The 27,762-nt window shown below is 33.2% G+C and overlaps 1 protein-coding gene and 1 pseudogene across 4 annotated transcripts in view; both read left to right on the top strand.

The window, feature by feature from the left end:
• The window catches only part of TRPC4 (transient receptor potential cation channel subfamily C member 4), a 223,809-nt gene extending 200,785 nt beyond the window's left edge, over positions 1-23,024 (top strand). The window contains exons 7-12 of one of the 4 annotated variants that reach the window (XM_011361852.2): positions 3,072-3,267; positions 6,690-6,884; positions 20,068-20,109; positions 20,232-20,321; positions 22,044-22,185; positions 22,435-22,821. In XM_011361852.2, the coding sequence (XP_011360154.1) occupies positions 3,072-3,267; positions 6,690-6,884; positions 20,068-20,109; positions 20,232-20,321; positions 22,044-22,185; positions 22,435-22,763 (994 nt within the window). In that variant the 3' untranslated portion in view covers positions 22,764-22,821. Of the gene's footprint in view, positions 1-3,071; positions 3,268-6,689; positions 6,885-20,067; positions 20,110-20,231; positions 20,322-22,043 lie in introns of all 4 variants that reach the window. The other 3 variants (XM_011361850.1, XM_023531609.1, XM_011361854.2) reach the window with 3 other exon arrangements.
• LOC111741031 lies at positions 11,392-11,509 on the top strand (annotated as a pseudogene).
• Positions 23,025-27,762: the final 4,738 nt, after the last annotated feature.

Here is a 27,762-nt window from a genome sequence, read left to right as displayed (position 1 = left end):
GAATACATAGTCAGCTCCCACACAGTATAGATTCCTGCTGGTGAAGACAGTCTTACTGAAATTGATTAGATCAGCAAGCTTACCACTTTATGATTTGTCTCATTGTAGAAGAACTCTAACAAAATAAACCAATGACATAATTAAATTTCATATCTTATACTTAAAATTCAATTATATAATTAAAATTATGAAATTGTTTAGTAAAAAAACAATCAATTTGAGAAAAGAAATCTTGAACTCCACTTAAGGCACCCTTAGTTAGTTCTGTTTATACAGATTAGAAGTTCATGGACTGTTTCAAGTATCAGGAGTTTCATTACAAGAATCAAGTTTCATTACAATGATTCTCCGAGCAAGGGTTGATCTTAGCAAAGAAAGAACTTAGAGTAAAACCTGGCTTCAGGAAGAGCAGGAGTTAACATAGCACTGGACCATGGGATTCTTTACTCTGGGAATCAACGTAAACATGATTCAGCTGGTCCACATGTATTCTCTTCGGTGGTTACTTATTACTTGACTTCTTCTTCCTCAATTCTCTGCTTTTTAGTTTGTGCTGTCTCAAACCTTTAGCTTCTCATAAACCTTACATCATAACTCCTAGCATTTCAGTCCCTTTTGGCAACTACTTTATTTTCTTGATTTTTCTAAGTTAAACTTTCTTAGAGAAGAAATCTGCTTGTTTAGGTTCATCTTTTCACATCTGGCCATGCCATTGTCCAGCAGAGTCATATAAATTGGCTCTCCTTGGGTCACTTGACCATGACCAAACTAATCTAGAAAGGCTCTCGGTGGGGAGCTTTAGAGACCTACATAAGGCCCACCCCTGCATCAAAGGGTATACATGGAACAGTGTCACAGGGGCTGGAAGCTGACAGGAAACATGATTGACTTGGGCCTACAACATGATTCCAAACTAATGCTAATCTCCCTGAAGACTGAAATCTTACCTTTTACAGTCACCATGCTATGTAACAGATAGTTTTTGTTTTTATAATATAATTTAACTATAGTTTTACTGTAACCATTTATCAAATAGTGTAAGAGTTCTCTTGTCTTTTTATGACATTGTATTAAGGATTTTTAATGGTCCTCCTGAAACAAAGATTTTTTTCACTTGGGTTTGAACATTCTTCACCTTACCCTATTTCTTTATTTTTTTCATTAAATTTATTAGGATGACATTAGTTAATAAAATTAGATAGGTTTCGATTTTATAATAAATCATCCATATATTACATTATGTGTTTACCACCCAAAGTCAAATCTCCTACTGTCACCATATATTTACTTGACCCTTGTCTACCTCCCCCTCCTCTTCTTTCCCTCTGATATCCACTAAACTGTTGTGTCTGTAAGTTTTTGATTATCTTTTGATTTGTTGCTTTCATTTTTATATTCCACATTTGAATGAAATCATATGGTTCTTGACTTTTTCTGTCTGATTTATTTCGCTTAGCATGATCATCTGAAGAGTGATCCATGTTGTCACAAATGGCAATATTTTATCTTTTCTTATGACTGAATAATATTCCATTGTATATATGTACCACTTCTTTATCCAATCATTTATTGTTAGACACTTCAGTTGTTTCCATGTATTGGCCACTGTGAATATTACTGCAATGAACATCGGGGTACATATATCTTTACAGATAAATGTTTCTAATTATGAGGGTAAATACCCAGAAGAAGGATTGCTGGGCCACAAGGTAATTCTAGTCTTAATTTTTTGAGGAGTCTCCATGCTGTTTTCCATAGAGACTGTACCAATTTGCATTCCTACCAGCAGTGTATGATGATTCCTTTCCCCACAACCTCTCCAATATTTATTATTTGTCTTGGTGATAAACATTCTTACGGGTATGAGATGGTATTTCATCGTAGTTTTGATTTGCATTTCCCTAATAGCTAGTGAGGTTGACCATCTTTCAGATATCTGTTGACCATTTGTATGTCTCTTGAGAGAATTCTGTTCAGATCCTCTGTCCATTTTTTATTCATTGATTTGTATGTGTTCTTTACATATTTTGGATATTAGCTCATCAGAGGTGTTGTTTATAAATATCATCTCCCATTCCGAAGGTTGTCTCTTTGTTTTGTAGATGGGTTTTTCTTTTTTTTTTTTGCTGTGCAGAAATTTTTTAGTTTGATATAGTTTCATTCATTTATCTTTGCTTTTACATCTTATCCCATTTCTTGCAGTAAGTTAAAGAAACTCTACTTTCAATAAGATCACCGGAATTTGTTCATTGGCAGGAATGAGTAAAATGTTCCCTGAAATATAAAAATAGCAAATTTTATAATCTAAGTACTCTAAGACACATTGCCAACTTACAGGATTCACTGTGCAATTTTAATCATCAATATGGAAATCCATAATGATAACATTATTTTAAATCTTTCTACAACTAAAAGCAAAATCAGGTAAAATAACTGACATTTTTCAAAGACTAAGCTTGGGAATCTATTATTTCTTAACTATCACTCAGTGCCCTAAGATGGGTCACAAACTTTCTATGTAAAGTACAAAGAATGTAAAATAATAAATATTTTAGGCTTCGTGAGCCATGTGTACTCTGTTGTATCTACTCACTTCTGCCTTTGTAACACAAAAGAAACCACAGACAATGTCTAAATAAATGAGTATGGCTGTGTTTCAGTGAAACTGTATTTATGGTCATCAAATTTTAAATTTATATAATGTTCACATATAAGAAAATATCATTCTTCCTGTTTTTTTTCAACCATTTGAAAAAGCAAAACTCCTTCTTAACTCAAGGGCCATACAAAAATAGGCTGTGGGTCAGATTTGTCATTTCTGCTCTAGAAAACAAAACATAGCTTTCAAAGCCCTTAGGAAAATTAAGTACACATTTTGTGCAAGTGATAAAATAATTATTTATTTTTTTATTAAGCTTAATTTTATAATTACCCTAAAATATTATTTTACTATTGATATGTATTTTTAAATTAATCAAATATACACAAGTGTAATCGAGTTCTGCTGTTATGTCTTATTGTATACTGGTTCTATTAATATAGCTATTAGTGTCATTTTATCTTGATTTCAGGTTATTTGAGACACTCCAGTCCCTGTTTTGGTCAATATTTGGGCTCATCAATTTATATGTGACCAATGTCAAAGCGCAGCATGAATTCACTGAGTTTGTTGGTGCCACCATGTTTGGAACATACAATGTCATCTCTCTGGTTGTCTTACTCAACATGTTAATAGCTATGATGAATAATTCTTACCAACTTATTGCTGTAAGTTGAATAACTTTATTTTAATTTAATATTCTGTCCTACAATGTGTCGTTCTTAACTATACTCCATCCTATTATTGTTGGAAATAAAGTCTGTAATTGGCTATTGAAAAGATATATCAGAAGTATAATATAAATAGTTAATTTGAAGTTTCTAAGCAGTATTTACCATATTTAGCTATATCTTAATGTAGTGTTATCATATTACACAAGATTATAAAATAAACTGAATCTATCTTACCAGATAATCATTGACTAATAAGCAGTAGATGAAATATGAATTATGAACAGGCAATGTAGCTCTACGCAGTGCCCTTTGGACTTTGCATTATCTCTGTCCAGTTAACCTATAATCTCTTTATAAGCAAACTCAGGCCAGCTTGGCAAGCTATAAAAGATACCCAGAGAGGAGTCCGAGGGAAAAAGCAACAGGAAATCAGTTTCTTAAAGCCTAGAAAAAGCAATGTAGGTATAACTCTGAATTTTATAGCAGAATATACAATATCTCTGTTTATTTGAATCTCTGGACTCCGAAAACTTAGTTTAATTTATTTATTCATTCATTCAACAATTTTTTATTGAGTGTTTACTCTGCTGCCAGGTACTTTTCTAGGAACTAGAAATACAGCAGTGAACAAGGAAAACAAAGCCTTTTATTACCTTGAACATACATGCTAGTGATATAAGCCTAAGGCCAATGGCAATAGTGATAAAACAATCCATATTGGAATGAAATATGTCTCTTAAGTCTTTAATATTTATTCCTTAGACAAGTAGCATTTCATAGGGATAATTACAGGCCACTCATTTTCTCCATAAATACCTATAATTATATTGCATCTTGGAATCTATTGCTAAATCTCTGGAGTATTATTATTGTTATTTTGAGAAGCAACATTCAGAATTTTACTTAAACCTGTCACAGATGAAAAATTGCATAAATTTAAGAATAGATGATTTTTATTTACTGACTCACAGTCTAAAGTATTTCCACTTAGATATACCTAGGTCATAGGATTTGCATGTGCAATCTAAATTTTTGGAGTTTCATTTAAGCATCTTACAAAACTGATTCTTTTAGATAGTCCCTATATATATTGGCTTCAGAACTTCTGTATTCCTCTAGTTAACACATTTTTACAATATACATATTATTTTCCAGACCACCTCTTCAAACATTAGAAAGCTTCTAATTATCAAGCTATGTACAGTGAAGCTATAAATATATGATTTGGATTCTATAAAACATTAAATGTACAGATTTCATCAAGAGAACATTATTCAAGAAGAGTATGACATTTCCTTTTTGCTTCTTCATGGAGTGCGTCTTCCTAGGTTCCTTCTTACAAAGATAATAACAAGCTTCAAATCTTTATTTTCGTTTAGCTCTAAAATTACTTGAGAGGAGAGCAGGCACTGAGGAGCTAAGACAAGTGTACCTCGCAGCCCCCTGCACACAATGCCTCCTTGGGGCATGAACATAACAAGTATTTGATTTTCATCTGTCCCAGAATATCAGAATTTACCCTGAGGGCTTTCTCTTTTGTCCTGATATCCCTAACTGAGAGCTTTAGGGTAAAGCATGAAAACGGAGTTTAATAGTTAAAAGGCAAAAACAATAATGCAGGCCATGTCTAAAGGCTGCTTCTCATTCACTCATTTGTTCACTGATCAAATATTTATTGTGCACTAGTATATGCCAGATGTATGCTTGATTTTAGGAATATACAGAATAATGATGTTCCTGCCTTCAAGAAAAATGTAATGCAGGAGGGACAAAATCAGCAAATAATTTTGATATTGAGAGGACCATGATGGGTTGAGGGTGAGAGGCAGCTGAGGTTGATGGCAATCAGGGCGGGCTTCCTAGGAAAGAAAATACCTAAGCAAAGTTTTAAATATTGACTAAGAGTTAAAAGGTGGATAGCAGAAGGTGGTTTTTAGTCATCACCAGCTTAGAACTTTTCACTTCGTTTTTCTAACCACTATAGACTTTGTTTAGATCCTCTGAGAATCCCAAACTAAGAACAAAGGGAGAGTCTGCTTTGTGTAAGAGTACATGATGAGGACAAGATAACCTTTAATTTATGACTCAGAATCAGAAGGAGCAGAAGCTGCTGACAGGCCAATGCTTTATCTAAGTGACTTCCCTTTTAATATCTTACCTGATTCTACTGAATTCCATTCTCTGTTACTGTAGCAAACAATATATATATATATATAATTTTAATTCAGAATTTATAAGCTTTGTTTAAATAAAGAAGGGAAGGGTGTAGAACTGGAGGAGAGGAAAAAGAGGGAAAATGGGAGGGAAATTGTAGCTTCTGTGCTTCCATCTTTTGATTGATCCCCCCAATCAGACATTTGCTAAGCAACAATGAAGGTGATACATTTTCTAGATATGGTGATTCCTGTTGAAAGCACAATTTGTCTAGTGTCTAGAATAAAATCTACATTGTTCATATTAGAAATGTATATACAACATATGTATTCATCAGCCCACAACAGTTTAGGAATTCAGAATGATATATAGTTTGATATTATTATCCTACTCTAAATTCTGAGTTTTTTAAAATAACATTAATGGGTTATATAAATTATTTTGTGGTTTTTAAATATCTGTATGCATAGTTTCTACCACTTTCTACTTCTCAGATTTTTTGCATAAATCAGTTTCTGGCTAATTTAAAAGGAAACTGGCTGCCCTCTACTCTAATTACCACAAATGTTCCTAAGTTTTCCCAGGAGATTAATAAAGTTGAATGATTAATAAATGATCATGGAGGATAGCTTCAGGCTTATGGGCAACCACCAGCTATACCCCTCTCTGGTGCCCAATGGCCAGAGTTATGTCAGGGTTCAGTGCTGTGTCAGAGACCCAACCCCACATTTGTTAAAGAAACTTCTCTCTGAGTTTATGCTTGTTGCCTGAAGGTGGACGATAATTATTCATATGGAAACATATCAAGCAAGGCTCTTTTTGGAAACACCAGAAAGCTAAGCCATGAGCATCTATGAAGATTGCATTTATCTAGGCAGGGGGTTCAAGGACTTGGGTAAGATCTGAAGCCCTGTTTGTGGCCAGAATCTAATGAAACAGCTAATGTAAGCCTACAGTGCAGGAAATCAATATTCATCTTCAGGACATAACTTATCATTGCAGGCTCTTTAGCATGGAATTATTTTAGATGTCTGTTTCATGGAAAAGGGAAGGAAGAAAAGTGACAAGAGAACTGTGACTCCTTACTAGGGTAAGCCATCATCTGAAATGTTTAGATGACTACCTCCAGGAGTCAGCGGTGTTTTTATAAGCAATTTAATTAATGTTCCAAGAGCCACTCAAAATCAGGTTACAGGCTTTCTATGAGGTTTATCTTACCTTATTAAGAAATCTGTCAGCAATTGTCACATTCTCTCATTCAGGACCACGCAGATATAGAATGGAAATTTGCTCGAACAAAGCTTTGGATGAGTTATTTTGAAGAAGGAGGTACCCTGCCTACTCCGTTCAATGTCATCCCAAGCCCCAAGTCTCTCTGGTACTTGATCAAATGGATATGGACACACTTGTGCAAGAAAAAGATGAGAAGAAAGCCAGAAAGTTTTGGAACAATAGGGGTAAGAACACAGCATGTTAGTATTACTCTTCTTTTTTTTTTTTTAATTGTGTATTTAAATGTTTTTGTACTCCTTATTAAGTATTTTTGCATTTTTGGCTTTTATTTTCCTGGTTGTGTTTGGTGAATATTTACTGTACAGCTACTATATTTAAGACACTGTCTGAATGACGCTGACTTTTTCACAAACCTATTTCCTAAATCGAGGGCTGTCACTATTATTTGAATAGGAGCCACAATTTATATAAGCCTCTTTTAGCCCCACCAGCCGAGGCTTAAGAAACTAACACATTCTCTCTTAGTATGTTAATTTTTAGGTCTTTTCAGAATTATAACCTCAGGTTTTTTGTGGCATTACTTACTCATTGTCTGTTTCTCTCTCTGGATTTTAATGGAAGAGGTCTAATTTGGTCACCTCATATTCTTAGCGCCTACAACAGGCTCCTTCACTGAATATATTACGCTTGATAAAATTCGTTCAATTAAATGATCGAATGAATATTATATCTTGAAAATGTTGTGCCATATTCAAGTACAGTGATTTCAGAATATGTTTAACTGTTCAAAATTTTGCTTGAACTCCCAATTATATCAAATACCAGGACGTGTATTTTAAATAATACTAAGACTGCTTAGAGGATTGTTCCCCTTGTACTGAAAGATTACACTTTCTTTGGAAATTTCTTTCATACTGGAACGCAGAAGGTCAAGCAATTCCAGCAGAAAATACAAAGATTTAAGGCTTTGCTTCAGATAAACCACTGAGATAGGGTCGATCATTCATCATTTCCTTCTCACTTAATTTCATAATTTTCAGAGTTCTCATAGTGATGTTTTGGGAATTAATATCCTAACATTTATTAGTCACTCTGACCTTCTCAGAGAAATTGCTTTGAAAGTATTCTAATATGTCTTTATATTAGAATCATCAAGTAATGTTAGCTATTTAATAAAAAAATTATAATATATTTTAAATTATATTCAACATATTTTACGACTGCTAGTTATGTGCTAAGTGGTCCTTCTCACTTAGTAACTTCATTGCCAACTAGGCATTGTAATCGGCATAAAATGGGGCTTTCACTACTGAAAGTGGCACTGATATTTCTGTAACCTCAGAAACAATTCTAATTCTAAAGAGAAATTGACTGGCAAGAGAGTACAGCAAAAAGAGAAGCAGATATATTCTTTTCTCTAAGCTATTACTCTATAAACTTGGAGAATAAAGTTTGGGTATATATCTGATTTCAGAAACAAAGTCAGATTATGATGCTGCCTAACACTGTAATCATCACACTAATTTGTAGACTTTATCACTGATCCTAAAAAGAAGTAAATACTTTTACTCCAAATATTTGATTTGTCTCTGTGGATGCAGGAAGAATTCTCTAACTACCAACAGGGTGTTCTTTGAGTGGAAAAAAATAAGTTCTACTTATTAAAAAATATATCGTTGTAAAAGTAATAGTTTAGATTTAATAAGCAATTATTGTACATGTCCCATATGCCAGTAACTGAGCTAGGACTTGGGGGTGGGATGAGGTACAAAGATGTGGTTCTGTTCCTGGGGATTTCGTTTGTAATATGAGAGATGCAGATATGAGAACATATATACATTTTATGTAATAACTTTAACATTATAATATATTTACACACAAGGTGCTATGGGAACAGTGTGAGAAATAATACGGTCTTTCAGGGAAATAGGAAAAGGTTTCAAAGAAGCCAAACTCTGGCTTATTTCCTTCCATATCAAAATATATTTGCCCTTTTTTTCCATCTTATTCATAAATTCATAAGAAATTTATTTAATTCTTAAAAAAATATTAATAAATCTAGGTCTCAAAACAAAGGTCACACACGAGAGAAATTTGTCTTTAGATTTTCAATTTTGGGCCATAGTAGAGAGAATCTCGGGTTTTAAGATCCACAAAACTTGTAAGAAGGTATGAGGCCCTGTTCTAACCTTTGAAAAAATCCATCTATGCTGCCACCAAAATCATGGAAAAACCATTCTAAGAAATTGATTTCTACCTCTCCCACCCCCACCCCATAGAATCTCCCACTGTTGATGCCTTGTTAGAAATATGTTAGCATCTCTTCTTAGGTGCAAAGAGGAGCTTAACATTTCACTTGGACTTTCCTATCAAAACAGTGATTCACAACTTTCATAGGGAGAGGATAAATGGTATAAGTTAAAGAGCCTTCTTTTCTATACTTTCTAGGCTCAAAAAAAAAAAAAAAACAACAAATTTCTTTTTATATCTCTACCTCTATATTTGAATATTTAGATCCAAGCTGATCTACAGAAAGATAATTGACAATTAATTGTGACCGCAAAGCATTTATTTTTCCTTAGCCATGTAAATTTTACTAACTTTTGGATATTTTTATGCTTTGGGAATATATGACTAAATAAATATTGCGAATCAGGTTTTTAGGTAGCTAGTCAGACATCAGAGACAGGGGAACAAAGGAATAGAGGCCCAGCCCAGAGACCACCCAAAGAATCCCTTCTGCGTCTGCAGAGACAAAGGACAGGAAGGCCGTAATCTATAGCTGGTTTGATCTGGCCACAGACACATGCCAGAAAGAACTACCCTAGCCTGCCCACTACTTCAGCTTCATTATACCATCATTATAATACCATGTTTATACCTGGAAGTTCATGAATTTAATGATAACAGACTGAATTCTGGGTAAGCATATATATACTAGGCAAAGTGCTATATAGTAGCCAAGTGTCAATCAAAATGACCTCATGTGCCAATCATCTAAGAACTCCTCTGTATCCACCAATCATGGCCTAATAAAACACAGAGCTCCCCCTCCCCTGAGATTACAGCTCTCTATCTTCCCTGGCTATAACCTGTTCCTGCATCAAGGTACGTATCCATGGTAGCCAGTTTTAGCCTTGAACTGTCTTCTATCTCAAAACTAATTCTCATAATTATCACTGAGTGGAAATTCATTTCTTTGTCCGTGATAAGGACCAAGACATGTGTTACCGGAACTCTGATTGCCACAATGGTAAAAAGGTCTCTCTTCTCCAGCTTCATCCCACTCTCAATCCTGCCTCTTCTCTGACAAGCTAAGACTTTGGGCAAGCAACAACCTAAAGCTATAAATATATTCTTTATCTAGACTATATTTTCAGAGTGAGAAGAATATAACATTTTGGTTTGCATACCATTAGTTGAGTTTCATCCATTTAGATTCTAGATGGAAATATATGTGCTACATGCAAATATATATATAAGAAATAAAAAGTATATTTTAAAAATTGTAATATTAACAGAAGAGTTAAATGAGAAAACATCAAAAGGTAATTGATCTTTCTGCGAATTCATTTCAGTATGGTTAATAGCTATTTGTGTAGACATGAAGACAAGGAGATATATACGTATCTATTAATTGAAAGGTGACATAAAAGTACTAGTGACAGTCGCTTTGTATAACAAGACATGGCTTAGAATATTGCATTACACTTCAAAGAGACCTCAGAAATCATTTAGCTCAACAATTCCCTTCAGAAGAGAACTTATTCACCTCACCCAGTGTTTCAGGAGCACCTGGTGACAGAGCTGAGAAAAAAACCTGGGTCTTTTGTTTTCCAATGCAATGTGCTTTCCATTGCCTTCTCTTGTTTCTCTGAAAAGTCTGATGATCATACAGCACTACCTTTCATGTTGTGTATTCATCTATTGTTTTGTCATAACAGTTTTTGTAGATCCTATCACTGTTTTCAGCTGCCTCTGAGATTCCTTTATCTCAAAGTTTTTAAGAGGCTAGCTTACCTTCTGCCCCCATCCCAACTTGCTTATATTTATGCCACATTTTTGAAGAGAAAATTCAAGCTAAACTGGAGGTAGAGTTTACACATCCTTTTAGGCATTTTCGCTAACCTTCCCACTTGTGATTCACTTACTCTTGTCACCTAGCATCCACCTGAATGTCATCTGATGCTCTTCAGGCCACTCTCTAGGAGCCCATCATTGGTGATCTTATCTTGCTATTTATGGCCTCTGGTTAATAACTGATACGACTAGCCCTGAAAACTCATTAACCCTTTTTTTTTTTTTTGTAAACTTTGGACTTCCTTGTATGGATGGTAAGGGGTTCCAGTTAAATTAATCTTTCATTTGGAATGCTTTATGGGGGAAAGCATAAATGAAGCAGAAATGCTTATTGCACAAAACCTTTATTGTAGGGAGTAAATTTATGATTGAAAAATAGCTTCTCTTTGGGAAATCATGAAAATTTTAACAAAGGGGCAGCCTACTGAGAGTGCAATAATAAAATATAAAACACATTATAGCTTTTTATTTTTGACCTTACTTACTGTCAATTTTTTCTTAATCTTATTTTATTAACAAAAACCCTTTTCAGTATTAAAACAATGGTTCTCAAACTTTAATGTGTACTAGAATTATCAGGAATTTCCATTTTAACAAGCTTTTCTAGCTCGTAACTTTATTTAGCAACTTCTGTTTAAGAAAGCACTGGTGGTCTATAGCCATGCTACCCTGAACAAACCTGATCCATCTGATCTTGGTGGCTAAGCAGGGTTGGGCCTGGTTAGTACTTGGATGGGAAACCACCTAGGAAGACCAGGTACTGTAGGCATAAAAAAATTAGGGATCATAAGCTGACAAGGTCCTTGCAACAAAGGGGTGCTTCGCCTTAAAAAAAAAAAAAAAAAAGCACTAGTATCTAGCTTAGCTCTTTAAACTAAAAGAAAACAAACAAACATCTGTACTTGTTGCTCAAGAGGTGCAGATTACTTAATTCAAGTAAAAATGTTAATGCAATACATCACCAAAGTGTTTATTTAATATAAAACAATTTTAATGCCATAGATCAGGTTTCTAAATGGAATGTTTAAGTTAATAGGTCAATATGCTAAACCAAAAAATATTAGGTCTTTTGACAAAATTATTAAAAAATAATTTTTACTCCATTTAATGTTTTCTACTTTCTAGTTTTCTCTGGAGCACATAGTAAGGAGCATATTGACGCAGGACAGAGCAAATTCCCCCAAGTGGGAGGAGACCAAGCCCTGCACAGAGAGAAGAGGGTTCTTTGGCAGAGAGTGTAGAAAGAATTCAACACATACGCCAATGTTAGGGTCAAAAGGAAAAGTTATTAGAAAAGAAGCAACACTCCACAGACAAAGCATGGTCTCCTCTCAGGACAGTGAGAGACAGAGTAAAGACTGAGAGGAACAGAGAGAAAGAGAGGGACAGAGAGAAAGGGACTGAGAGTAAAGACAGTGAGAAGGATCTCTGGGAATTCAGTGTATATATCATTCTTTAGTTTCTGTGAGTTACAGTTTAAAGACTATTTTTACCCCTTTACTTTGATATGGACTAGCGTAAAAGGCCTGCTGGCATTCCTATCCTTTAATCCATAAGGTTCCCAGCCATAGAGAATTGACCGATTTTATTTTGTGTGGAGTAGCCACTTAAAGACTTTGTTTTCCTGTTTCCCCTTCATTGTGTGGGGAAATGTTAGCAATCCCAGTAGAAATCTTTCTTTGTTCTGCAGGTGTCTTCTGGCCTGGCTTCAGTGCTGATCAGCACTGAATGTAGCTTGATTTAACTGTTTTAATTCTCTTGTCTCCTCCCTACATTACCATGAAACACCGTCCTAATTAGGGTCCTCAACTCTGGGACTACCTGTGGAATACTCACACCTGATGGGTTGCCACAAAAACATGCTTAGTTAGGTCACTGCAAGAGATTTAGAAACTGTGAATGGCACCACCTGTCATCATTAAAGGAAAAATGCTAATAGTACATGCCTTTCAGACTTAATCTTTTAGGGATAATTTGTCAAAATGTGTTGTTCCTTAATCTTCATCTCTTTCAGTAGGCCTAACTATAAATCTTACAGATATGTCAGTATTCATCTGTGAGTAACGCTCAATCCCTAATTTTCTGAAGAAAGAGATGATGACAGGGCCTTTTAATTAATTTTTCTTGCCCAAGACATAGAAGAATGAATTGCTTTATATTCTTACCAAAAACTCTTTTCAAGGTCTTGAATACTCGGTATTTTATTTCATTTCATTTCATTTTATTTAATTTTATTTTATTTTATTTTATTTTATTTTATTTTATTTTATTTTATTTTATTTTATTTTATTTTATTTTATTTATTTTATTTATTTTATGATTTTATTTTATTTTAATATGCTTAGAAAGTGTGTTTATAGAGAACAATATGTAGATCCACCTGTAAATGAGCCAAACTGCAATTTTTTAAAACGGGTCACATCCTGGAATGGCCTCTTGCCTTTTTACTTTGTTTTAAAAGGAGAAGAACACAACAGGCTGCATTCCTTCAGAAGTTCACTGAGCAAAGCAAAGAATAAAAGGCATAACTCGTAGGTTTAAAATTAGTGGTTGAACAAAACCAGAGTGGAAGTGAGAGAAAACAGCACTGAAATTGACTGCAGAGAATCAGCTACATGAAGTGAGCCCAACATCCAACATAGTGGACTGCAGAGACCTAGTGAGAAAGAGTGAGAAAATATCACAGCTGATTTCCCAGAGCCCTTTCTTTTGTGGCTGCAAAACCCTTCCTGCTCTAAAGCAACCTGACACTTCTATTGAAATTTGAAGTTACCTCACAGCAGCAGAGGTTTCTCACCAGTTGGTATTTCCCTTTATCATTAGTTCAGTGATCCAAATACTGCCATTGTCTTGTCCTAACAAATCAGAAGGAGCCTGCAAACTGAAAGTGATGCTAATGTGGCACAGAGGTATGTCCTGGGCACCTGCCAAGGAAGATTCTGCACACAGTGCTAAACTCTGATACAGTTTACAAAGAAAACTGCCCACTTAAAGAATACATCTTCCTCCAAAATATTTTTCCTAAATGCCAAGTTAAGGAAAGAAGATCCTTAATTGGTCATGTGGTCCATTTTTCCTGTCTTAAAAATAACTGACAACCAATCTAATTTTTTTTAATGGTGCAAATATAACTCCACAAATTTCTCCAAATTCATGGAGAAATTCTGTTTCTAACCTAGGTCCACCATGCTATAATTCTACTTAGATTATTATTTTCTAGTAAAGAGAGAATACCTAGTCACTGCAAATTACTTTATCAATTAAAATTTAACATGTGAATAGCTTGAAAAAATTAAATACCCTTTACTCACTTAGGTAATTTTTTTAAAAGAGTCCTTTATTTTATTACTTTAATAAACACAAATTGGTCAATTCTGTTCTTGGTTATTTCCAGTAGTAATTATGAGATGTAATGTCTTCCCTTATGATAGTAAATCCCTTTGAAGCTTAATTGATCTTCACCCAGCAAAAAGATTGCAAATATACTATATATTATTGATGGTAGTTCTAGTATATAATATTTAACAATGTCATTAATTGTCAAAAATTATCACCATGTTTATTGCAAAAATAAGTACATATATTATGGGTTTAATTGTGCTCACAAAAAAAAAAAAAAAAGATATTTTGAAGTCTTAATCTCCAATACCTTAGAAAGTGACTTTATTTGGCAATAGGGTTGTTGCAGATGTAATTAGTTAAGACGAGCTAATACTGGAGTAGGTTATAGGAACATGACCATGTAAAGACAGAGAAACAGAGAGTACACCATGTGAATGAAAATGGCAGCACAGATTGGAATTATGCAGCTGCAAGCAAAGAAACATCAAGGATTGATAGCCACTACTAGAAGCTAGGAAGAGGAAAGAAGGATTCTATGGAGTCTCAGAGAAAACATATCCCTGACAACATCTTGGTTTGAGACTTCTGGCCTCCACAGTTGTGAGACAATAATTTCTGTTTTAAGCCAACCAATTTGTAGTACTTTGTATGGCAGCCCTAGAAAACTAATACGACATGTGCTATATACTTTATGAGTATTAATTTTTATTTAAATATGGATAGCATGGTAAGGATGCTGACCCTCATATTATGATGTGTTGTGAGATGGATGCAAAGTCACAGAACACATAGCAGATGTGTTCAAATGTCTCTTGATATCTTCTTGATAGAAAGAGCAAGGAGTAAAGAATGAGTTCTAGCCTGGGAATCTAGAATGGGCACTGCCATGAGAACATCATAGTATTTCAGTTACTCGCTTAACTCTGTGGGACTTGCTTTCCTTACTTATAGACAAGGTAATGAGACTGGAACAGTTCTTTCATTCTGATAATACGTCTGTTCTTAATTTCTATGTCAATTTTCGTGTATTGAAATTTAAATCTCAGTCTGTTTTCCTAGACTTTAGGTAGGTCCTGGGAAGTTGGAGAATTAAATTAACTTTAGTGTTAGCCTAAGAAAACTATTTTAAAAAGAGGATCATTTTATACATTCTTAATTGACATATTCACAGTTTATCAATAATTTTATTGCCCATGATAATTTTCTTTTGTTCATGCTGAGACATGTGGATTAGTGATCATAAAACTATCACATCTATGCATATAGTCCTCAAATCTTCTTCTTTAGTGCTAACTTTTTCCCAGATATGTAAATTGGACAGTGGCATTTCCAGCTTAGTATCCTCTGTCAACATCTCCAAAATTGATTTCATTATGATTTTTTAATAGCACTAACATCATGCATGGTGGGAGCATGGTATCATCATGGTCTCACCCCAGAGTCAAAATCCCCTGGCTTGAGTCCCCCCTCAACATTTCCTTTCTATTCATACTTCTATCATTGTAGGTCACATTCACTTTACTCTTCAGTTACATTATGGTATTCCAACTTTATCTACTGATTATCTTGCATATATCTTTTTCTACCTAATGCTGCTGCCACATAACTATCATGGAAGTTAAATTTTCATCACATGTCACTTGACTAGTCGAAACCACTGAATTCATTATGCCATTTAAGATTCTACATAAAGAACCCGTGCCAACTTTCTAACATAATCTAACCTACATACTCTTATTGTCGTTGATACTGTACTAGTGGAAGTTTCTGTAACATGTCTCTTACTCTCTGGTGCCAGCATTTTTCTCACCCTGTTCCAATCTTCTAGAACACTTTTGCATCTCTACCAGTCAAAAGCTTGTGATTCTTTCATGTTAAATCTAAAATTTTGTTCCCTGTTTGAAAGCTGTTACTGATTTTTTTTCTTAGCTCAATAGTATGTCTTCCTTCCCCTTACTCAAATAACAGTCTCAATAGCAGTTTCCATTTTTTTATTTTTGTTTTGTATTTGCCTTCATCCATAGACATATGTATTCTTGGCATTCCATTAATAGACTGATTATAAGCCATTTAAGGGCAAAAAGTATATTTTATTCATCTCTGGTTTCTTCCTGCTCACTGCCATGAACATGAAGTATTGGTCCTATGAGCTAAGATTTGTGACATAGAAACCCACAAAGGAAAATTCACAGGAGTCATAGCAAAAGTCCAATATCATGCAGAGATGTTCATAAAACTTTTGGGACCTGCCTCTCTCCCCCCAAAAAGATGACCAACTAGCATTACACACCTATTAGATTGACTGAAAACACCACCAAATGCTGACAAGGATGTGAAACAATGGGAACTATTATATATTACTGGTGGGAATGCAAATTGGTGCAGCCACTTTGGAAGACAGTTTAATGTTTTCTTACAAAATTAAATATAATCTTACCATACAATCTGGCAATCACACCTTTGGTATTTATAGAAAGGAATTGAAAACTTATGTTCATGAAAATCCTGCACAAGGATTCATATAGCAGCTTTATTTGTAATTACCAAAACTTGGAAGTAATCAATATGTTCTTCAGTAGGTGAATGGATAAACTGTGGTACATCCTGACAAGAAAATATTATTCAGCTTTAAAAAGAAATGAGCTATCAAGGCATAAAATAATATAGAGGAAACTTAAATGAATATTACCAAGTAAAAGAAGCCAATTTGAAAAGGCAATTACTATATAATTCCAACTATATGACATTCTGGAAAAGGCAAAATTATGGAGACAATAAAAAAAAAATCAGTAATTGACAGAGGTGGAGATGGAGGGAGGAGTAAATAGGTGTAGAACTGAGAATTTTTAGGGCAAGGAAAATAATCTTCATGATACCATAAAGATCATGTCATTACAGTATATATTTGTCCAAACCCTTAAAATGTATACAACTAAGAGTGAATCATAATATAAACTATGGGCTTTGGGTGCTTATGAAGTGTCTGTGTAGGTTCATCAATTGTAACAATTTACCACTGAGGTGGGGTATCTTGATAATGAGGGAGCCTATGCATGTGTGGGGGTAGAAAGAATATGGGCAATTTCTGTACCTTCCCCTCAGTTTTGCTCTGAACCCTAAATTACTTTAAAAAATAAAATCTTAAAGAAACAAAAATGACTGCCTACAGAAATATTTATTTATATTTACTAAAAATATCCCCTCACCTTATTACTTAAATATAAATTTCTTACTTCCAAACCTCTACTGCCTAGGCTAAGAGCATACAGCTCTGTAGCTAAAGAAAATGCTCTCCTCAAGCATGAAATACTATGCTAATCTTGCAAAGAGACAATTACATCTAAGTATATTCTTTTACTTCCTCAGAGGTAATCCTGATACTTGTCAAACTATCCACAAGTTTTTTGATTCAAGAATATTTTTTTAAAAATGTTAAATCATATTAATCAGGAAAAAATGCAAAGATAATGGGAACTAACATTAGTTAGTGATAGGTGCCTTAAATTTATAATCTCATTTAATCTCCAAAATCACCTAGTGAGTTTATTTTCACTTTGCAAAATAGAAAATGGTGAACAGAGGGGGCCTCAGAGACAAATGCCATGTCATGCTCAGTCAGTTTCAAACCCATTTATGACCCTAAGTCTATGTTCATAACATCACATCACTCTAGCTTCCAGAAAGTAAAAAAGAAAATAGGGAGCCATAATGGTCATGGTCATGAAAACAAGAATCAATTCTATGGTGCTAAATAGACATGAAAGATATCTGAGCTACATAATTTAGTAGTTATCATTTTGTAAATTTATTGCATTTTTAATTTTTAATATTCAGAAGGTGGTTAACGTCACCTATTCTTATTTTCCTGGGATATTGAAGTTCAGTTAACTGATATAGTATTAGGAGACCAAAAATAGTTTTGTAGTATTATTATTTAAATTGGAAAAAAAGTGGTGGGCAAAAACAATTAACTATATTACCTTAGCCTTATCCTAGGCTAAGAATATAGAAAGCTCCTGAAATTTATGATAGTAAACTTTCTTTATGTTCTCTCTTTCTGGCAGACTATTTTGTTTTGTTTTTTTTTAATTTTCCCTAGACAAATAAACCTGAAATTATTTTTAAAATGTAATCTTTGATTTTGTATAGTTGTATTCAAATATTAAAGTTTGTATATGAGTAAAGTTCTGCTGAAAGAGTTTATGCTCTTTTTAATACTAAAAGAGACTGATAATATTTATTTATTGCTCACAATTTTCTGATTCGGTCATCCTTAGTTTTAGTTTTGCATTAAGGAAATTTAAAGTTAAATCATGGCTTTGAACTGCTCTTTGCTGACTATTTTTATTGGCTTTTTAAAGACTAAAATAGACTTGCAAAATGCTATAGAAACCCAAAATAATAAAAATCGAGTCAATTAAATCCTATGTTAAATTCAGAATCATGGAACATGGATCGCCTGTGCAATATTTATAGTGAGAGTGTTAAATAAGTTGGTATAGTTTGCTTTAACATTTGTGTTCACAGGAAATAAATTTAAGAAGATCTGGAAGGCTTGTTTCCTTCTAGAAGTGCTTTTTGTCTCAGATTTTAGCTTAGTTATGTCTCAGAAAGAGTCACATATCTCCATCTGGTGGCCAAGTCATAAAATACTTTTTCAAGATGTTCTAATTTTGTATTGTTTCAAATTTCCAATTTTAATTAATACCATAATCATATTGAAAATTTAGTTCTTAAGGTTTATGTTACAGTAAATAGCATTCAAATAATTAGCAGCCTTTAGGAAGTTAAGCATTGTCTCATCTGTTTCTAAAAGTCATTAATAATCATAAAACATAAATCCATTTTTATGGCCACTGAAACTATCATTTCCCCCTATTCTCCTGAAGAGAATAAAAGAATTGTTTGATTTTTTTCTAATACCATTTCACAGTAATGTATGCACAACTCTTTTTAAAATTTCATTTTATCAGCCAATGATTAAATATTTATTTAGTAAGAAACAAGGTCAAAAACTTATTTAAACCCAAAATATGTTATTTCTTTCATTTTTTTCACAATTTACCAGATTCATTCATTTATTATAGAAATATTTTTATTTTAGATTTTGGTCAGTTTTCCTCTTTAAGAATTAATACTGATATTTATTTAACATACATAAAATTGGAATGATGATAACTTTTTTCCTTGTATCTTAGTTGTGAAATCTGCAAATATATAATTGTAGTATCATTTGTTATTTAACTCAATTTATAATAAACTTTGCTACAGTCATTAAACATCTTCTTCCAAAATCATGTCTGTGCTAACCGTAGCCCTGCTTCCAAACCATTCTGACCTCTTCAAAATGATAGCTGGGATTCACGTTTTTTTTAAATGATAAAATAATTAGCCCTATGTTAGAATAAATTCTTTTATTTTCTTTTTTGTTAAATCGAACCATCTAATTAAAAGAGCAATATTTTCTTAATGCACATCTGATTGAAATTAATATTGAGAAGCTGATTGTCTAACAAGGTTTTTGATTAGATGTATATTATGGCTAAATTCTTTATCTTGATATGTTGATATTTATGAAGACTTTTATATTATTATAATGCTAGCATTTTATTTTATTGAATTTTTACTTTTATTTGATATTTATTTTATTTTTTATTTGATATGTCCCATCTGTGTCTCTTAGCATCATTTCAAGTGATTTGGGGTGTGTATCAACCATCATTACCTAATTATCGCCTTATATTAGAAGAACACTTCTACTTGTTAACATTCTATATATAAAATACCATAAAATTATAACCTTGCAATTGGTTGTTTGGTTCACTCATTTTTTTGATTCATATGAAGCACTCTCTAGCTTTGTTCACTGTGTAGCAAGTTCTCACTTTGAAGAAATGAAAAAAATATTAAAAGAACAAATGAATTATTTTCTAAAATAATGATACATCAATATAATTGAAAAGTAAACATTCTTTTCCTTTTCAGAGGCGAGCTGCTGATAATTTGAGAAGACATCACCAGTATCAAGTAAGTTATTCTATCTTGAAATTTATATTAAAATAAAGTGCAGTCCCCTCTTCAGAATTGACTCAAGAAAGGAATTCTATTTATTCATTGAATATCAATTCTGTTGTTTTAAAATGCATCAGGAAGTTATGAGGAACCTGGTGAAGCGATATGTTGCTGCGATGATTAGAGATGCCAAAACCGAAGAAGGGCTGACTGAAGAGAACTTTAAGGTAACCATTTTCCCTTCACGATGAAATCACCAAGAAGCAGATTCTGCAGAGCATGGAACCTGACACAACACGTTTCAAATCAGAGATGGAGAAGAGATTAAGGAGTACAAATTGGTAGTTATGAAATAGTCAAGGGGATGTGAAGTACAGCATAAAAAATATGGTTAATAATATTGTAATAATTATGTATAGTACCAAGTGGGTAGTAGACTGATTGTGGAGGAATCACTTCATAAACTATATGAATGTCTAACCACTATGTTGTACTCCTGAAACTAATATAAAATAATTTTGAATGTCATCTTTAATTGAAAATCAATCAATCAATAACAGCTGGAAACTCAGCTGTGTGTTCCAACAAGCCTGTGTGTCTTCTGATTTTTAAATTAATGCTCTATTAAATTATCGAAAAAAAGTGATGACATTTCATCTCAAAATACATTGTTTTCAAACATACTTAATCTGAAATATTGAGAGGATTTGTTTGGAGACAGAGAAAATTTTAGGGCCTGGTAGAATTCTGACTTGCTGATCTCAGCAACATTCTACTGAATAAGCTTTAGTTTTTGAAATTTCAATCTGATTTCTAATCCTGAAATATCAAGTAACCAATATCCTAAAAAAAAATTTTTTTAAACTGCATTTTGCACATCTGTGGTAGCAGATTTGAGTTACACTTATAAACTTAGTCTTTGCCCTTGAGTTCTTTTTTTTTTTATTCTATCAGAGGAGATAGGTGAAATACATGAAAAATTATATATGTGTGCTCATTTCTTGTGTATAAAATACCTGTTATTATGCATGAGCTTTTAGATATTTTGGAAGAACAATTAAAGTCAATACAATCTTATAGGCAAAAAGCAAAGAAAAAAATCCTACAGCATTTTTAACAGAGAAAAGCATCAGATTTGACAGACAGCAAAGGTAAGCAGCCAATTCATTAAGAAGATAGGTATATTGCAAAACTTAAAGCACAGAATGAAAGTTGGCTAGGACCCAAAATGTTCTTTGAGGCCATGACATTCCAAATTTTGGAGTTAAATGATTCATGGTGCTTTGGGAGATAGGTTGGAGGCAGGAGACTACCTCAAAGGCTGCCATCAGGTTACGACGGAGAATTCAAATGTCCAAAAAGAGGAGAAAAAAAGGATGAATCTCAGAAATGTTGTCTGATTTGAAGCAATTTGGAGGATTAAATGGCTGACCCAGGTGATGGAGTGAAATTAACTCCTAGACAGTAAGCAGTGAAATGTCAACTCGGAAGGGTGGACTCCATTTTAATTATTTTGTTATAAACGTCCCTTTATATAGCAAAATGTGCCTATATTAAAAATCTTTACAAAATGCATCCCTGAGAGAATGTGAAGTGACTTGAAAGAGGACATATATTGTAGAAGGAAGTATTTGAAACTGTAGTCCCCCCAGAAACATAATATATTCTCAACAACACCGTGGTGGAAAAGAAAACTCTTCCTGTTTCTTATTCCATCATCCTTCAGAAGTCTTCTTATTACTATAGAACTCTTGTAGGAAAATTAGTAGATATCACAGTGACACAGGGAAAAAACTGAAATTCTTGAAGGAACCTCAGCAGAGTGGCATCCTAACTCCTAAAAATGAGTGAAAACACATCAAACCCATATATGAAATGAGCAAATGCTGCTTCCTAATGTTTCTTTGTTTAAATCACAAACTAATTTCATCATTTTAAATTTCACGTAGGAACTAAAGCAAGACATTTCTAGTTTTCGCTTTGAAGTCCTGGGGTTACTAAGAGGAAGCAAACTCTCTGCAGTACAGTCTGCTCAGGCCACGAAAGACTTTCCTAATCCAGCAGACTCAGATGAAAAGAGCGATAACGAAGGTAGCAGCAAAGACAAGAAGAAGAACTTCAGCCTTTTTGATTTAACAGCTCTGATTCACCCGCGATCAGCTGCAATTGCAGAAAGACACAACATAAGCAACGGCTCTGCGCTGGTGGTGCAGGAGCCCCTGCGGGAGAAGCAGAGAAAAATGAATTTTGTGACAGATATAAAAACCTTCGGGTTATTTCATAGACGATCAAAACAAAACGCTGCTGAGCAAAATGCAAATCAAATCTTCTCTGTTTCAGAAGAGGTTGCTCGTCAACAAGCTGAGGGACCACTGGAGAGAAATATTCAACTGGAATCTCGAGGATTAGCTTCACGGGGCGACCTGAGCATCCCCGGGCTCAGTGAGCAGTGCATACTTGTAGACCATCGGGAAAGGAACACGGACAGCCTGGGTTTACAGATGGGCAAGAGAATGTGTTCGTTCAAGTCAGAGAGGGTGGTGGTGGAAGACACTGTTCCAATAATACCAAAGGAGAAGCACGCAAAGGAAGAAGACTCTAGTACAGACTATGATGTAACCCTCACAGACACAGTCACCCACGAAGATTATGTGACCACAAGATTGTGATATTTGAAGGAGAAAGCGTTTATCATACATACATATTTCCCATAATGCTCTGAGTTGGGGGGGTGGGGGATGCTTAAGAGTAAATTACAAATGCTAACTTACACTTTGTAGCATTTATGTGGCATAATAATGTGTAACACTTTTAAATAAGGCAAAAGTTGTCAAAAATCCTTGGTTTGTAGCCTGCTTTGGCTTTCACAATTTGTTTTACAATTTTTTTTGTTAATAAATAAACGTACCTTGTATTCTTGTACTGTTGCAGTAACCCACGGGAAATTTTAGCTATCTTTTTTTCAATTAAAACAAATGCAACTTACTTCATGTGGTAGTTGACTCCCATAATAGATATTTTTATATGCGAAAATCAATGTAGCTGATACATTAGAGCTTTTCATGAATTTTTAGGGTCTCTAGAGATGGTTACTCCTCAAGGACTTTACGCTCAGCCCTACAGTTTAGATTTAAAACACAAATATTAGCAAATTATTTCTTAAGAATCTTTAACTAATAATTGTATACAATTAAAGCAAGCAAGTTTTCTCATAGGGTCATGATCAAACTTTCTTAAAATGAAAGTCAGATATACTCAGCATAGTTTTACTTTGTACAGTTTTTCCTTTCAGAAAGTAAAGAAATGTTTGTTCTGATAAATTTAGATGATTGATAATTTTTAAGATTTTTTTTCAGAAAAAAGTTTTACTTCCAGTATTTTTTTTAAACATCTTTTTTCAAGTTCAACTGCTGATCAGTATAAATATGACACTTTATGAATAACTGGATTTCAAAAAGGTGGCAAACTTTCTCAGTGCCAGAAAAGAATCACAATAAATTAGAATAGTTAAAGCAACTTAAACAAAGCAGAGTGATTGCATGCAGCTAATATTGAGGTGAATTCATTCTAACAATCTTAAATCTAAGAAAAATTAAATTCTATTTTCAATCAGCGCAATATTGTTGTTAATCAAAAGAAGTGCAAAAACCTGGTAGTTTTCTTTTCTTTTCCCCAGTGACTGATATATATTTCTTTAAAGTTAAAATTACTAAAAATAATTATTAATTTTAGCAATAGATGTAGAAATAGTTTTCTCCGTAGGGACAATATCTTTAATTGCTTGTTTCGTCTGTAGTTTTCAAGGTAATTTAGCATATATTACATTCTTTCACTGAACTACTAAAAAGAAAGTGTTTCCACTGATATAAAGTGTTTACTTGATATAAAACAGGTACTGGCAACTTTTTAAAGTTTAAATTGTATAACTTGTGTCTGTTTATGCCACCATGGAAATAAAAGTTTCCTCACTACATGCAATTATCATTTATTTCAAATCAATAGAAAAGTGCTAAGTTTGTTTTACTTCAAAAATTATTTCCATGAACTAGACAAATTTTATATTATTTAGCATTAACCAAAAACTGCATAGTGTTACAAAACTTTGATTATCATACATCAAAAATAAGGAATAATAGCAATAACAATGCCAGCCACTCTTTAATGTGCTATGCATGTATTAACACATATATACTGCTCATAACAACACTCTGAGGTAGCTACTATTCTTATCGCCACGTTGTAGATGAAGAAACTGAGGCAAATACTAAGTTAAGGTTCACAGTAAGTGATGGAGCTATGATGTGTCCTTCAGAGCCATACTCTTAACCACTCCTCAGATGGTTAAACCAAGCAAAAACATGTGTACATAATAATTATGGGATTTAGTTGAATGAAGGAATGCCACTTCTGAAATGCTATGTTCTGAGAGAGAATGCATTTGATAAACTCCATAAATTTGTGTCCCTTCTTGTAAAGCAAGAGGAATATACAAAAGTAAAAATGTAATATATTTTCTTTAGACTCCATTACATTATAGAAGTTAGTTTTAAAAACATTTGTTTTGGAATATCAGAATTTAACTTGAAATGCTAGATTTTAGTCTTCAGAAAAGTTGGGGGCACTGAGACACTTCTCACTCTTAAATCTGGTTTTGTCCTACGGATTTAGGGATGGGCCAGGTGAATTTGGAGAAAACAATAAGCCTAATGAACATTCTTCTTCAAGCACACCTTTATCTCAAATAAGTTAGGACCCAAAATAAGTACCCTTGGGACAGTGAAATACCCAAATTGTTCTAAATCATACATATGGTAGTAGGGGAAATATAAACTTGGGATATTTTGCAATAATTCCTTTTTGCTGCCTCTGTTTTTTGTTTTGTTTTGTTTTGTTCTCCAAAGATTATATATATCACCTATTACACATACTCTACCAGAACCTAATTTTACATTTCCTCTGTTCCTTCGAATAACACCACCAACAATAAGGACAACCCCAAATTTTTTTCCCAGTAGCTTATATATATCTGGGGTTAGGGTGCTGAAATTTTACAGGTGAACGTAGGGACTACAAATGAATTTATTTGGAGCCAGTAACATCTTGCTTTTCAGTGTTCCGGAAATGAGGTTTCTAACGACCCTCAGATGTCACTGACATATACATTTATAAATTTAAACAAAGTATTGGATACTGTTAGTATCAGATGTTCTAGAATTAAATATTATTCTAAATATATAGTGATATTAAGTATCACTAAGAAAGATGAACAGTGGGGAAAAATAAGAAAACATAAAACAACAGAAAAATTACAAGTCTGAGGTCTTTAAATGAGTAATTTGGGTTTTTTTTTTTTTTGCATTTCTTTTCATATGTCTAATAATAACAATTTCTAAACAACAAAGATAGGTTTGACATCACATCTTCTTTGCATAAATAACGTTTCTTGTGTTTCACACTCTCTTGATCTTATTGTTGCTCACCTTTATTATTTGTTTATTTGATTATTTTATTTTTGCCAGGGTTAGGTGAAAGAATGTTTAGAAATTTAGTTTAACTTTAATAGAATTAGATTAAATTCATAGCATTTTGTTTATCATATATATACTTTGACAAACCCATTTACAAGAAAGAATGCTATGACGATGTACCTCTCTGTTTGTGATAGATATATTCCTAAAAATATTCATGTAAATAAATGTATATTAACTTTAGTAGGGAAACTGGCTCTGTAAATGGAAAAAAAGAAAAAAAGAAAAGGTAGTGAATTATTTTGTAAAACGATGAATTATTTTTCAAAGAGATAATCATCCTCAAGATATTAACTGTTTCATAAGTTGGATATTTGTACATCAAATTTTTTTAAATCAGATATTTCCTGGCTGGCAATTAAAATACTGTAAATCATGCTCACTTTTTTGCCTTGATGCAGGTAGCAACTTGACAAAATTGGGAAATCAAATACACAAACCCAATCAATAAAATTTTTTGAGTAACTGTTGGGGTATAAAGAAAAAAATGATGAAGAGTTAAGGGTGGTAAACTTATTATATTAATCTCAAAGAAGCAGTAAATTTCTCATCCAAAGTGAAAGGTAATCAGTGGTATAAAAATGCACTCTTCCAATAATATTTAATAATTCTTAATAATTCTGGGATTTAGTCAAGGGAATGATTGTCTAGTCCCATGACACTTTGTTGAATAGCAGACATCAAGTACTGAAATCTGTTCTCAGTCACTGTGCCTTGTGTTTGCAGCAGAACAGTCTATACTCGGCAGAGATGCCAGTACCCTTAAAAATCAGCCTACCCAAAATCATCTATATGTCTCTGTAAATATGTTTACAATGACCCAAACTTTAAAAGAGACAAATTTATTAGTATATTTCACTATTTTAAAATTATTTATCTAGTTTACCTTTATTATGCCTTTTTTCTTGTCTTATATTCTCCAAAATTCAGACCTCCTGGGAATCATAGAATTTAAAAATTAAATATCTCCGCAGTCTCCTTAAATTCAACTTCAAAAATGTATTGCACAATATATTACGATGAATTCTGTTTATATAGTGTTGTCATATGACTTTAAAAAATTAGAATTGTTTTAAGTAAGTTCTCCATAAATAACTGGAGAAACTAGTCCTCAGGGCATTTACAGAAGTTATCCAAATATATCCAGCTACTGAGTGGTTGAATTGGATATTAAAGAAAAAACTCTTCATCTAGATTTTGGGTGAGACATTAGGTAACAAATGCCTTGGTTAATAAATTTTTATTTTTGTAGAATTTTGTCTTCTTTGTCTTAAATTCAGTGAAAAATATTTATAGTTGTTCAAACTTTCTAGAGCTAAAATTCAGAATTCGTATCATATTACCTATTTCCCCTATAAAATTGTGTTCACAGATTTTTTTAAAGCTTGTTTCTTATCCTTTTCTGATCATCATTTTTACTGTAGATTTTTTGACAATTCTTTAGGTATGCTGGTAATAATAAAATGTATTAAATAGTATTAAGGCTATTCAACTGAAAAATGATAGAGTTGGAAAATATAAAGCTGAATCAAGATTTAGACCATGCTACCATGCCAAATATAGCCATGCTGTCACTGAGCTGACAAACAGTGAAGCTGTCTCTGCTAGCAAAATTCTCCAGTAGCAAAACTATCAGTTTCTTCTACTACTATCTAATATGGATACTAAGCACTTGAAATGTGGCTCTTAGTGTAAAACACATGCTGGATTTCAAAGCTAAATATGAAAATCATGTAAAATATCTCATATCTTTTAGTGATTGCATATTCAAATGATACTTTGGATAAATTGGGTTAAAATATACTCATTATATTAGTTTCATATTTCTTTTTACTTTTTCATGTAGCTATTAGAAAATTTAAGTATATATATGTAGCTTGCAGTTGTAATTTGCAGTACAATTTCTAAGGACAGTGATGCTCTGGAGGATCTGTACTTTTTTCACTCATTTTGTGTATTTCCATCATTTGACTTTTATAGGTAAAACTTATATATACTACTCAAAAAATATTGATGTGGCTCAACTAAAATTTGCCATCTCTCCTTGATTCCCAGTTTCCTAATGGAATCACAGTTAGCAATTTGCTGTATTTCATGTTTTCCCTTGCCTTTGCAAATTTAAATGTAAAAATGTATGCAT

This window comes from Pteropus vampyrus, unplaced genomic scaffold (genome assembly GCF_000151845.1).
Source record: "Pteropus vampyrus isolate Shadow unplaced genomic scaffold, Pvam_2.0 Scaffold71, whole genome shotgun sequence".
Lineage (NCBI taxonomy): Eukaryota > Metazoa > Chordata > Mammalia > Chiroptera > Pteropodidae > Pteropus > Pteropus vampyrus.
The sequence above is the reverse complement of the archived record's forward strand: the minus strand, read 5'-3'. Positions and strand labels throughout refer to the sequence as shown.